This window comes from Buteo buteo, chromosome 10, assembly GCF_964188355.1.
Source record: "Buteo buteo chromosome 10, bButBut1.hap1.1, whole genome shotgun sequence".
NCBI lineage: Eukaryota > Metazoa > Chordata > Aves > Accipitriformes > Accipitridae > Buteo > Buteo buteo.
In genome coordinates, this window is record NC_134180.1 from 39,469,394 (window position 1) to 39,484,062 (window position 14,669).

Here is a 14,669-nt window from a genome sequence, read left to right on the forward strand (position 1 = left end):
CGTCCCAGATAAAGCAGGACGGTGAAAAACTAACGCAGCACAGATGTGCACGAACTGAAAGGACACCCTGAAAAGAAAACAAGTCTTAAAGATATTAAGCTCTCCTTAAGCCTTGCGCTTCTGGTGAGCCATCCGCGTGGGCCATATGCTGTACCTACGTGATGGGCACAGCTCCCGGGGGACTGGCACACGCTTTTAAGAAAGATAGTTACTAGAGAGAAGCCAACATCAGACTTTTCTGTCTGTAAATGCCTTTTGCCGACGACTTTTGGTTGTCGTGCCCGTTTTATCATTATTATAAGGTATTACCAGCAATCCAATTAGCCCGTAATTACTTTTAGAGCTTTTCTAATCACTTATGTCTCTAGTGTAACATTCTCTGTGTCTAATCACATTGAAGTGTATCACCTTCAACTGTAAAACAACCAGCTAATCCAGCTGTATAACTTAGATCATCTAGGAAATGACTTTTCTTAGGTATTTTTCATAGGCTTTCAAGACCTCTCAGGTGCGGGGACACGGGGCACCACAGCAGTGATACCCGTACGAGGCTCAGGAAGACGAAAATGTCACCTTCCCCTGGCCATCCCAGGGACCATCAACATGCTTCTGTGCGGATCAAATTAACCATCTTCCAGCACAAGAGCAGTCAGGAGAGATGTGAGAGCGCACAGCCCACGGGCATGAGCCTCTCCAGGATCATCTGCAGAGAAATTTGCCTGAAGTCGGTAAATATATAGGTATTAAAACCAAACGCATATCCTCTCACATCCCGATAGAAGAAAAGGTCATCGCCTCTGCCATTTACTTAGCGAGCACTCTGGGTGTCCTCAAGCCATTTAAAACATGACCTGGACCTCTTACCCCGGGCTAGACTGCCCAAGACGCCACGTAAAGCAAGGGCGTGAAATTTTGGCTGCGCTATCCAAAACGCCAGCTCCCTGGAAGTCCTCTTAACCGCTGTCCTGCCTTCCAAAGGCAAACGTTGTGAGCGAAAGAAGCGGAGTCAGTGCTTTGTGGATTTGGAAGGAATTCCTATTATGCTACAGTAATTCTGGTATCTGGGTTACATCTGAAAAAAGAGGTCAGGCTGACTTGAATTTTCCATGCATGCTGCCATAGCAAAGAAATCTGTTGCTTCAATTCCTTGTTAGCCATTTGTATCACTCAACAGCAAATAACCAAGCTTTTGCATTTACCTTATTAAGTTACATTTGTTGTGGGCACAGTGAAACCAGGGCAGAAACATCTAATTCTCTGGGGATTTTCTTTCTCTTTTAATTGACTTGCTATTCCGTGTTAGAAAGTTGATGGATCACATAGGCAGCTGATTATGTTTCCAGTTTCTGTTCCAACTCCTGTATTTGCCACCGCCTCATTACTGATCAGAAGCACACTCCGCATGGAGCCGGTGTGCCAATAGCCCAGGCAGTAATGTGAAAATGAGAGGCTTTTTCATTTCGTTTTTATGGCTTTTCCACACTTGGGGGTAATTCACCTGCAGGGTAAAATTCTGCTGTGTTTATAGATTGGGGGCTCTGGCACCTTTTGGGCTTGTTTTGAGGAGGGAGGGGGCATAGGGACAAGGCAGTTTTGGGGACCTACTTTGCTAAGTGAGTCTCCGTGGTCAGGAAACGATGGAGATATTCATGGCACGAAGCAGCAAGGATGAGGACGGGGTATGACCAAAACAGGCACCATGCCACGCTAAAATACCTACTGCCCGTGACATTGCTCCTACGAGGAAAGATGAAAGCTAGGAGGGGAACAAGCACTCCCAACCTCTCCATCTCCGTCCCTCTCAGCTGAAGGGCCAAGAGGAAGGCAGTGTCTCTGGGAAAGCACCTGAGCTGCGCTGGCAGCAGGTGAGAAGGAAAACGTAGGTACTTTTCATAGGGGAATTTCACCTTCAGCTGGAAGCATTTAACCAGCAAGCAGGAGACGGCTCTTGCCTTCTGCCGCAGCACTGGATACACACTGGCATAAGGAGGCTCAGCTCCATGGGTTGAATTCAGCTTTTTAGCTGACATAAAGCTCTTGCTGTGCAACCGTTTCCTAGCACAGCTCTAGGAAAGCTGGCAGGAAAAGAGAAGTGGGGAGGCATTGGGAAGGTGGTGCATTAACTACTTTTTACAGTGAGGACTCTGGGAATATGCTCCCCGTGGAAGGTTTTAATTGTCTTTTTAAAAAGGACTGTAATACACAATCTCTTAAAAATCTAATACTAACCTGTGAAACTTTTCCAGGCATTGGCTAGCTGAAAAGATGTATCCTTTCCTTTTTTTTTTTAAGCCTTATAAAATAGGCAAATACCAAGAGTTATTTGAATAGGGACAAACCATGCCAAGTCCTTACTGACACTCAAGTCTTTTTGCTTCTGCTCTGAACTCCTACTGGAGGGTGAAAAAGCTTTTGCGGAGCTCACAGACTTGCCCGAACAGCTTTGGGCCTGTTTACAGGCTTCAAGAGTAATCTCATTCCTCCCATTACAAGCTTTCATTTGGAAAAGTTTACTGCTCCTCGCTTATGCGGAAGCTGAATAATCGCGGAGGAGATGCGCGCCTCGGCAGATAGCGTGGACACACCGGCAAGACTCAGTTAAAGCCCCAACGCCGACGGGACGTTGGTGCCATCGGCTAAAGAGGTGACAAAAAGCCATCGGGGACTCCCAAGGGACAGGAGAGGAGGTTTCGGAGGTGGTACTTACGGCGAGGATGGCGATGAGGATGCCCGCAGCACACAGCACTGCGTCGTTGATCGTCTCCATCGTCTTCAGCGGGTACTTGATGCTGTCGTCGTCGCAGTAGAAGCCCCGCTGGTAGGGCTGGATTGTGCTCGTTTCAATGATGAGGAAAGGCAACCCAGCTAGAAAGAGAGGGAGACGGCAACCAAACCCATCAGCAATACAGGCAAAGAAAAGCAACTTGCCAATAAAAAAAAAAAAAAAAAAAAAAGACCCAGCTAGAAAACCCCTCACAAACCACGCAGCACCGTTCCCGATGCTTTTCTTTTCATATTGCTATCTTTCCAAAGGGAATAGCATTAGGATTTGCTTTTCCAAGTCGCATCTCCTCTGTTATGGTTATCAGATGTCTGCACTGCCTGGTTTCAGTTAAGCCTTGTGCATTGCAAATATTAACTTACAGGAACGGACCCCTAAAGCAATTCCTCTGCAAAAAGCCATGAAAACGAATCTGGCACTTTTCTCCAGGGAGGGCCCGATGCTCTGCCGAGCGCCCCACGGCAGGGCAACCCCGAGCTGTGCAAACAAACACCGGCGGATCAAGTATCAGCACAGCTTCTCCTACCTGGGCAGCCCAGCTATGCTCCGTCCCCATTCCTTTTCTGCCTTTGAAGCCTTCCTTGGCTCCCTTCTCTCTGTATTTACAGGGTACGCACACGTTTGTACCTACGACCGCCGTAAGACGACGTGCTTTGGGCAGCTGTGGGACACCGATCCTTGACCCATCCACGCGAGGGGACGCTTGAGCACCCACCCAACCAGCCCATCCGTGAGAGCTGCTGAACTCCCATCAGAGCCCGTTCGCCTTCGATCGCATGAAAGCCACGTGAAATCTGGTTTTAAATGCTGTTTGTGAACCCTCTGTGCCCAAGACCTGTGTCTGCATAGCTCGGCTGGACCTTTGGACCAGGCAGGGAGCAGATCTGCTCAAAACCACCGCGTGATGGGTTAGGGGACACGCTACGGAGGGCACACCTCAAAATTGCTGCACATCTGTAAATCCGTATTCTTTTAAGTCTTTCAGAGAAATACAACATTGCCTCCAACCTAGAAGGAGAGCCCTGGGGTATTTCCCAGCCACGACCTTACCTTGGCCAGGGCACCCTCCTTCCCTTTGCCTCAGTTTCCCCATCCACCTTCGCTATTAAGCCCGTCACCGAGAGGAGCGGTACAGCCCCACCAGAACAAGCCCCAAGTTCCCTGAAACCCGCATTCAGAGTAAATCACAAACCACAAGGTACAGGAAACCCTCCTCCCACTTGCAGAGCGAAACCCAGGTAAGGGGAAAACAAATGCACAGCGGTTCAAGCTGTCCTCGGGCCAAGACAACAGGTCTCACACCCAGATCCTACAGAAAGCACTACAGAATAGTTGTCGACCACTAACTTGTTTAAGTGTCTGTGGGTTTGTTTACACAGCTAGAAGTCTAAGACATCAGAGGGTTTTTCCTTCTAAAATTAAAAATAATAAAAAAAAAAAAAAAAAAAAAAAGAAGTGCTGCTGGGTTTGACCTAAATTTGTCCATGGTACATTTGTAGTGATCACGATCTGCCAGATGTGATTAGCAAGGGTACCATCCAGGTTGTTAAAAAGTGTCCTCAAAATAACGTTCCCCATCTCCATGTGAACCACCTTCGGTATTTCGCTTTGTGCAATCCATTTTGGCTCCTTTTCCTATATGTTAATAGGTTGCCTAATCCCGGATTATTAGGAGGTTTTAGTTAGGCTTAAGAAAAAGGAAAATCTCCATCATCTGTGAGCAGGGACAACCACACACAGACCTGAAGCCTCTCAGGTACCCAAGAGCGGCCACGGCCACCGCTCAGGACCCCTTTCCGATCCTCTCTAAAAACACTGGAAGTGGGTTAATTGCAAGCGCCGGGCCCCGCGGTGCTTGGCAGGGCAGGACGGTTTCCACCACACGTGTGAACCAGCGAGGAAAGGTTTCAGAACTGCCTGCCCAGCTCAGATTTAGTAAATAAAAATCGGACATCTCGTGTGAATCCAGTTGATCTTCATTCCACTATTTAACCGTTTTGATGCCTTGCCAGCTTGGCCCCAAAATGTGCCTCTGATGCCAGCAATCTGATATTAATAGGCCACTTAAAAAATCCTTCAGTTTCCCAATGAAAAATTGCAGGAGAAGAGCTAACGTCGCTCGGCACGATCCAATTTCACATGCACTTGAAGCAGCAGCGTAACAGTTGAACTCAGGGAGTAGACATGCCACAGTTACGTGGCTTATTGTTATTTCTCCAGTTCCTCTTGTTAATAGCTTTCACATGACAGGTCTGTAAAACACATGTTCCCACAGACAATAAAATACATCTGAAAGCTAAAACTGGCTTTTTAAAAAAAAAAAAAAAAAAAAGAAAAAAAGAAAAAAGACAATAGTGTTCCTATACATTATGTGAACCCAGGAATAATAAAGACTTGTTTTCCCTTCATTCATCGAACAGCATGGGGTAGTATTTCCACGTTTCAATTATATGTACGCTTGCCACAGCTATAATAAGAGCATAACTGACCTATATAGTATACATTTTCTTAAAGTGCACATAGGCATAGTTTAGAAAATCCAACGGTTTTGTTTTCTCTCCTACAAACTTGTGGTTTAGCGGGATATTGCCAATCAAGTCTTGACATTTTTCCAGCAAAACAGTAACCTCAGATTCCCTTTTTTTTTCCTCCTCCCTTCCCCCTTTTTTTTTTTTTTTTTTAAACATGAGAAACATAAACATACTCTCCATAGCTGAACGGATATTACTTAGAAGACATAACATGCCTTTGATTTCGAGGGCTCGGTGAGAGGCTGCTCTTTCAGCCGTAATTACCCAAGGAAGAGAAGACCCCAGCCCATGGCGAACGGTAAACCACGCTCAAGATGGCTCTTCTTCCACAAGGTTATTGCTTGGAGGACAGGTTGTCTAAGTGACTAGGTCACCACCCACATTTTTTTTGGCAAAGGGGTTCCAGCACAGAGAAGCCTGTAGCGGTGCCAAAAGGCAGCCAGAGAATGGGTTTTACAGAAAAACACTACAGAGGGAAGTCTGGAAGAAGACAGAAAATTAAATGCGGAGAGAGATGCCTTTGGGATCCCTCAGCGAAAGGCCACGGAGACGTTATTCACACTAGGAGATCTGCTGAAGGCAAAGGTATCCAGAAATGGGGCTACAGCCCACACGCCCTTGGAAACGGCAGGCAAGCAGCGTAGGGGTGTACCATGACGATGGTACATCTGGCCTCATCACCTCTTCTGCCCCAGTCTACTTCTCCGATTCAGCGTTTTAACAGGAAATTCGGATTACGCATCCCTGGCTACAGTGACTTACACCTACAAATTCAACAGTTGAACCCCGTAAAGGTTCCAAGTTTTCAGCCTCCACCACTACCCACGGTACAAAACTACTGAGAACACAAGAGGTACGCTTCAGAAAATGGTAACAAAAGGTGACTTGCATTGAAGTAAGCGATAGACGTACACGGCGGGCAAAAAATTTACACTGATTTTGGGGATGGTCACTCTTCTCCAAAACCGGTCCTGTTTGGCCGTTCTGTCTGTGGTTACACCTCACCCGTGTGTACAGACCTACTGCAAAATCTTTAGTAACGCTGTGGAAGGTCCTCACGTCCCCCTTAATACGGGTATCTCCATGCTGAGAAATTACCCAGCAGCCTATGGACCATACCCTAAGGCATGGAGGCAACCCTGGCGCATCCATACGGGGCTGTGCAACCAGAGAAGCACTGTTATCCCCATCTCACCGAGAGAGGAAACTAAAGCACAAAACAAAGGGATTTGCTTATTCCAATGCAAAAAAGGTAACTGGAGCCGAGATTACCTTCTGAATTGTAACATACTTCACAAGGTGAAGGAAAGGGTTTTTTTTCCTTATATAAAGGGGATTTTTCTGCTTTAATAGCAGAACAAGGAAATCCCAACCATATGCTTTTATCTAATTATGCTGTAGGAGATCAAACAGGGCTCCAAACCATGAGCATAATAGAAATCTCTCGGGGACTGATCCTGCCCCATCCAAACGGGCTCAGCCCCGCTCCAAGCGGCACGGAGCAGGTGTGGACACTAACAAATTGTGCGAGGCACCGCGGGATGCCGTGGGGCTGGACGTTGAAAAATGATGTTGCTTTTGTTGGGAGGAAGTCCAAGTGACTTGGTGACCTCTAACCGCTGGTGTCCTACACCAAGATATTTCGGTGCAGGCTTCAAATTTATTTGTCTTTCCATTTAATAAAGCCAATCAAGTTTGGAAATCTAGCACCAAGGAAAAAATATTCCTTTCTTTGGTCAGCACCTTTATTAAAAGGCAATTAATAGGCAATAATCCTGGGAAGGCTGGCAGCATGAAAGCTACAAGCCCACCACCAAGCCTAAACGAAAACCCTTGCAAAAGCCCCACATACTCTCTGACCAGCTTGAAATGTGCATAAAATCAAAGGCAGAAGAAAGGGCTCTGTGTTGGGTACGGCACTTTGAATCTCAGAGTCTTTGAAAAGTTAACGCTCGTGCAGATTTAATGGGGGAAAAATATTAAAAAAGGGAATAAGCTTTTGTTGGCCACCCATCGGAAAAGCCATGGAGGGATCGGGAGGGGAAAAGGAGTTTCTGCAGTGACCCACCCATGCAGCTCTCATCTTCCCAGGCCAACCTTCACCTTTGCACTAAATTAAACACCATCAAGGTCTTTTTTTAATGTTTGGTTTTGATGGAGGTTGGGTTTTTTCCACTAAATCTTTCTTCTTTCAACCCTGCAGGTCAGTGGGATGTTGCTGGCTATCTCAACAAAGCAATGGTAATTTCTAACAAGCACTCTGTGATGTGTTTGGCTGCCAGTGTCCAGGCCCTGGGCGTGTTTTTAAGGTTTCAGTAGATTAAACATCTAGCTTAATAAGTGAAAAAGATCATTAAATAATTTGGCAGGGCTGAGCGGCATATCTAATTCCTCATTCAAGACACACTCTGTAAATATTTGGGTACCTACAAGAGACGGGCTTTCTATTTGAACTACTTAGTGGCTGACCTGGGTACATATAAACCTTATTTGGTTTACAATATTTGTACATATTTTAAAATGCATAAAAACTAGATTAGCCTATGGTAGGCTTTTATTGGGGCTTTAGAAGTTGGCTTCCCCAGCTTTTAGAGAAGAATTGCAGCACTGCAGACCAGACCTGGCAGCTGCTGCAAGAGTGAACAACTCTTGAAGCCAGTTGACATTATATATATATATATATATATATAAACACACAGAGATAAAATTTAGTAACACAAAGTATAGAAGTATTTCCACATTTCTATCATATCAGGCATATGCTGCCAATCACAATAGGGCCTGATTCTGCACCAGCACCAACAAAATGGGTGGCTGAAGGAGCAGTAGGAGCTTGGTCAACCAAAAAATAATCCCAGCAGACCTGATCCGCAGGACAGCAATAGCCAAAAGAAGGATCCCACTGCAGACTGGGTTGGGCCATTATGTTGGGATTTTTAAAGGTCTTGAAAGCATCAGTGATGTGCCTCCTTCCCAATGCTTTTTTGCCTGAATTGGGATACTTGAGGCCCATATATTCACAGGAGACAACTAGGCTAGCGTCAGAAACACAGAGTACCATCAACTCTGTTACTTTATTACCTGCTCGGTCTTAATTGTTCTTCACCTTGGTTCCAGCAGTCCAGAAGACTGCTCTGTACATTTGCCTGTATTTTGGAAACACATCTAATACCTTTGTTTGCAAAACAGATTCCCATTCAACTCTATTACAGTTCCACTACTCTCAGCTACACAGACACATGAGGACAGAAAATTCTCCAAACACACAAACAAACCCTAGACTTTATGGTAGAACAGGTACCTGCTTTAGAGGACTAAAGAAGCTATAAGCAAGGATCAGCATATATTGCATTCCTCCGATTTGACCCGTTTGGAAAAGTCCTAGGACACAACGGGCTGACTTCCACAAAAACGAAGATATTAGCTCGTTTTCTACTCTATGTACATTCTCCCATGTTACTCACACTAACCTTTGCACCTACCTATGTCAATCTGTCTGGTATCCTTCCTATCAAGGGGATGACATTACAGTCCACTTTATTATTATTAGTTATATTTCAGCCAAATCATTGAACTCCAACATAAACCTCACCATTTTTAAGTCCATCAGCTGCTACAGAGTCCAGGAGATTTCCTAGTGGGCAGACGCAGGTTCATTTTGACCTAGATGATGATATTTTCTGGGTTCTTACTTTTTGGGGTTTCTTTTGTTTGTTTGTTTTTTAAGAAGAACTGGTTATGCTGGAACGCTGGGCAAAATGCCTTCTCATGCCTGCGAGTGCAATAGCAAACAAGAAGAAAGCCAAGAATATTCGTTTTCTATAAGAACAACCCTGCAACGTTGAAGGCTGCAAGCTGGAGAGGCATTTGGGAAATGCCTCTAAAAGGTGGCACAAATGACAGGTATCTCTACCGGCTGCCCAAACCCATCATCCAGAGACACAGCCACCCTTTGCAGTAAATACAGCCCTGTGCAACCTGGAGCATGCTTACTGACCCAACCATCCTGGGAAAATATTATTACAGAAAGGCTCTTGGTCACAGATAACTTAACATTTGGTTTAAAGTGTTCTCACACACTGCAAATTCCTCTGGATTTGAAACCTTGGTAGAAATGCTTCCTCAGGTGGCTGGAGCTCAACGTGCCAGCCCCACGGTCCAAGAGCTCCAGATGAACAGGAGTGCTGCCATTGGTTTTGCTGGGAGAAATACTGGTTTTAGAGAGTACCTGTTACCTATTTCCAGAGGTAAACACCACATACAAAGGAAGAAAGAGAAGTGCGTTAAGTTGTTCCTCCTGGGAGTCTGGCATGAGCTGATGTGTTAGAAGAGCTTTATATTAAAGTGCACATGTATTTTTAATACCTAAAAAAATGCATTAATAAGAACAAAAGGTCTTATCCAAGCCACAACACCTAAACACATACAAAATTCTGCATTTGTGGGGTAAAATAGATTTCAGCCAGACTGGTCGACCAGCAAAAGTTGGAGAGGGTGAATATAAAAGACATTATCAACAGGAACCCAGAGCCAGCCCCAGCCAAACATGATGGAAACAAAGCCATCATTTAACATTGTCCACAGCAAGGAATAAAATGCGATACGCCGTGAAAACCCCAATGTGTCAGCATCTTTTGAGGCACCTCTGTACATCCAAGTGCTTTGGAAGGTCTCGCAGATATGACAAGTCTGACCTAGGATAACCCAGCTTGAATAAAGGGAGGAAAAAAAAAAAAATTAAAAATGCGTCTGTGAACTCTGCAATACTCAGGGCAAACGGATCGTGTGAAAAATACACTGCGGCGACTATTATGTTTTCAATTACAAACGAAGCGAACACGGTTTACTCTGCCGGTCAGCGGGGTTTGGAACGAGCCCTGCCTCACCACGACTCCTCCGGGCTCTGCCTTCGAGGAAGGGCTCGGACCACTGCCCGGCAATGCTCGCGCTGCGGGAAAGGGCCATGACACCCCGTTTCTTCGGGGGAAATCTCGGAGCTTTCCTCTGAACCGATGTAAGGGTGAGCAGAGCTACTGCTCCTCTTCATCCACATCATCCCGCATTGGCTGCGCGAACGCTGATATTTCCCCATATAATAACAAATCTGCTCCGCTCCATCAACCTCTATTCAAGAGGAAAGTTTTGTGGGCTGTAGGTATTGTTTGAGTATATGAAATATCAAGCAGAGACTCCTTATCTCAGCTTACTGCCCCCAAACACCACCACATATAAGCCCTGGCTCCTTCTCTTTGCACAGCCACACCAAACCCTAACAAGAACAAATGGAAATATAAAACTGCAGCCAACAAAATTCTCTCGATTATTTTTAAATCGATAAAGGCGCAAAGAGTTTAAAGCAAAAATAAAAGCCAGTTCACCTGGTCAACATCGGGTCTCTTAAAAAAAATTAAAATAAAATAAATTCATCTGCTGAACTTCCCAAGTTTCCTCTCCCCCTTCCCGGAGCATCCCGGCCAGGCACTGCAGCTGTAATTAAGCACGTTTTTGGGAGCAACTGCCTCTGTGCAGGAGACGGCAGAGCCTGTGTCCGCAGCGCTGAAGCCTGCTGCGAGTAGCTTTCTGACCCAGTTCTGTCAATGTACCTATTGTAAATGCAAAATCCTTCTTCGGATTTGAAGCAGCAGCCACCTGCACAAATAAGGCCGGGTTATAACTCTGTAACCGAATACAAGCACTGAAAGCTTAAAAAGTTTGTAGTCCAAAAGGCACTTCTGACCTCTTTCTTAAAAGTTCACTAATCACTTTTAATTCATAATTTATTTCCTCTTAATATACTTGCTTTATATAATACCCCCCTTTTTTCCCCCTCCCTCTCCTCCTTTCTTTTTTCTGGAAGTTCCCCAGGAGAAAATGGTATTACACAACTCCCTTGATTAACTGGAAATGAAACTTTTCCCCCTCGGTAGTCGAGATTCGGTAGAGTTTCCAGGATATAATGCATGGTACACAGTGCTGAAAGGCAAAAAAACGTGAGCATAGGTGGAAACGATCCAAAGGCCCTTCGAGCGATGGGGGTTTGATCTCAGTGGTCCCTAGAGCAGAGCTCAGTAAGGCTTTGCCTATTCACTGATGGGTTAAAAAGGCATAATATTATCTCTTTTCTCCCTCCTCTGTATTTTGTCGGCAGTTACTGCATAGAGCAACGTAGAACCCTAATGTATAACAATACATGATATAACTGAGATTGCACTGGTACCCAGGTAATATTAAAAAAAAAAAATCATGCTCCTAATTAAAATAGTTTTGTATTACAGGGAGGGGAGACTTTGCAGGGGAAGGCGGAGGCGCGACGGCTGCTGCCACCTCGCTGCCCACAGGAGTTTGAGTTACTTTGGTCGAAAGCAGCTGGGATTGGGATATTTCGGTGGCAAGCCATCACCTGCGGGGACACGAGGTGCCCACCCCGCGCTGCTCACAAGAACGGCACGACTTACCTACCCTGACCCATCTGCCCTCCGACGAGACCCTATGACTTATTTGGGTCCCCGAAAGCTAAATAGAGATTTTTGGGGACAGCACGGTTCCAAGTCACACACCACCTCGGACTTCTGGGTGCTTTTTATCCCCCTAAAAAACTGCACATTCTGCAAATCCAGGTGATGCAGCAGCGTCACGGCAACACCTAAAATTTCACCGCCCTCTTCTGCAAGCGCCAGGCCAGCACTGGCAGAAGGGCCAGCCACGGCGGGCACGTCCACCTTGTCACGCCGGGTGTCACGACAGGCCCTTTCCCACGCGCAGCCCAAACCTCCCCGCGACGGCTGCGTTTTGCAGCCAGGTGACATTTCGCAGCCCCGTTTCCTCAGGGGACGATAAAAATCGGGCTGCATCCCAACAGCGCGGGCAATGGCCAAGTCTCTATTCACACTGACTCAAGGGACACACCGTGTACTGTACTTTTTAAAACCCAGAAATGGATAATTCCCTATTTTCCCTTTCCAGCCCCCCTGTAACAATGCTGTGCCCTGCTGTCAAGGAACGTGTGAATAAATTGGTGAAAAAAGGTTAAAGAAGCCCAAGGGAATAGCAGTCCCTTTTTCTTTATTGCGGTTAATTTCAACAAAGGCTCTTCTGTTTCCCCCTTTTTGGGGGGTTTTTTTTTGGAAGGGCTTCGTGCCAAGTTGCATTATTCCTCTTCACCATGGTACTGCCATGAAACCCGCCTGGTATGTTTGCCTGAAAATCGCAGGTTTTCATGGAAATTGTTTTTATCTCAACAACCACTCCCTTTGTCACCTCAGGCATGAAAAGAGAAGGAGAAAGGCTCGGGCTCAAATCCGATCCCAGCAACAAAGCATCCACAAAAAAGCACCACAACCTTCCAAATCCACTATCCCGAAAACCTGCCCTCCCAACAGGGCAAAAAACCCCCCAAACCCCTTTTTACTATCCCCCTCGTAACACCGATGCAACCGCAGACGCACGCAACCTCGGTCCTAAACACTTTTTGAGGCTTGGGAAAAAGCCCGTACCGTCGGTGGGGTTGTTTTGAAGGATTTTTTAAATGGAAATAGTTTCTTTTCTTGCAGCCCATCGTGGCAACCAGAGCCCGCTGGCTCTTGTCAGCGAGGCGGGAGCTCAGCAGCTCGTCGGGGGTGTCCTCTATTTCCAGCCTATTTACTGCTCCGCTGAGAAAGGCGCCTATAGATGCTCTAGTTCTCAGATGGGAGTTTGGAGGGACTCGGTTATTCAACAAACCAACCCTTTCTAAACGCTGTCAAAGGAGTGATTTGATGCCTTTCAGTGCTTACTATACAAAATGCTGAAAGACCAGCGCACTTCAAAAGCCGCAGAAGCGGAGCTGGAGTTTGGCAGGAGTTCATTAGCTGCCTGTGTCCTTCTGTGTGTGGCTTGTAATTACATGCAGACCTGATGCCAAATCCTCATCTACCGAGGGGTACCAATTAACATGCTGCTGGATGATTCACAGGTAGCTAATGTCGAGATTTATACAACTGGCGTGCCAAATATCCCATGCTTTATTATTATATTTTTTTTTAAGCTGGCCTTTTTTTCCTCTTTTCAAGTTATTGTACAAGCAAGGTTTTGGCAGCAAAACTGGGATTGTCCAGCCTGTCCCCAGGCCACACACTGGTGGGCCTGATCCTGCTGTCACTGTGCACCAGCATCTGCAGGGACACGGGAATCCCTTGGACCGAGGGCTTGCAAGTTGAACCACCTACTGGATCTCCCCTTCGTATAAAGCATGCTTTTCTGCTCCAAGGAGAAAAAACTCTAAAATTGAGGTAGAATTTGGACTCCATACTTGCCATTCCTGCTGCTTCTACCCTCGTACTCCTACAGACAGTAAAACAATAAGAGCAGGAGCTTTAACAGCAGCTGTAGGAGCTGAGGAAGCAGGTACCTAAAAACGATAATTCACATTTGGGGGCAAAAAATGTATACAGAGCTGCATCTCCTGCAGGAAAATATAACAGTTATGAGATCCTCAGACAAAAATAAAATAAAATAAAAAAACAAACAACCAAAAAAACCCCCTCTCTTACTTGAGATCTGCATCCCTTTGCAGCCAGCTGGCTCCCAACGCGGCCCTTGGCAATTAAAACCTTGGGAAGTCAAACACAACAGCACGGAAGCAAGCCTTTTGTTTTCCTGCTTCTTCATTCTTGTCTTGTGTTTGATCCCCAAACAGATTTCTCAAACTACAAGGAAACCATGGGCCCAGTGGAGCATCTTGGCACTGACTTGGAGCAGATCTCCACACGCACTGGTTCGCCACCACTGTTGGTTTTCCCATGGAGAGCAGGAGAGCTAGCCCTCATTTCTTTCTTCTGCCTAACTTTCTACTTTCCAAAAGCCAAGGCGAGTCCACTGAACTTCTCCTCCCCTCAGCCTGCAGCCCCCCGGTAGCCTCCAGTCCCCAGAGCCACCATGAAACAAGCAGGGCACGAGATGGGCGTGATTTCAGATTTACTGGAGGTTTGATGCCCCTGGGCAGTAACAAGACCGTAAACAGGGGCAGCAAGAGGCAATTCACTGAAATGGTCAGCCTTGATGTAACACTGCTCCCAAAGGTACCAGCCACAGGACAACCACGCGCTCAAAAATCACGGGTGTGGATGCACTACGGATATAGGTATAACACTCAGACCCTCATTACCAGTAATTTGACAGCTTTTGCTCTTCTTCCTTTACCTTTGTCATACAGCTTTCCCCAACAGCCAGTTTCTATGTTAATTCTTCTGACAGTCGTTCAGCATGCAGACGCTCCTGTCTCCCACTCTCCCCTCCAGACACTTCCATTTCCATACATTTTCCTCTTTCCACAAGAGGAGCAGTTTCTCCATCGCACTTCTTGCTCCCATACCATTGCA

General features: G+C 46.1%; 1 protein-coding gene across 1 annotated transcript in view; it reads right to left on the minus strand.

The window, feature by feature from the left end:
- PLPP3 (phospholipid phosphatase 3) overlaps positions 1-14,669 on the minus strand; it is a 46,014-nt gene that overhangs the window by 17,760 nt on the left and 13,585 nt on the right. Inside the window, exon 2 of the mRNA XM_075037196.1 lies at positions 2,708-2,865. Coding sequence (XP_074893297.1) covers positions 2,708-2,865 — 158 coding nt within the window. The remainder of the gene's footprint in view (positions 1-2,707; positions 2,866-14,669) is intronic.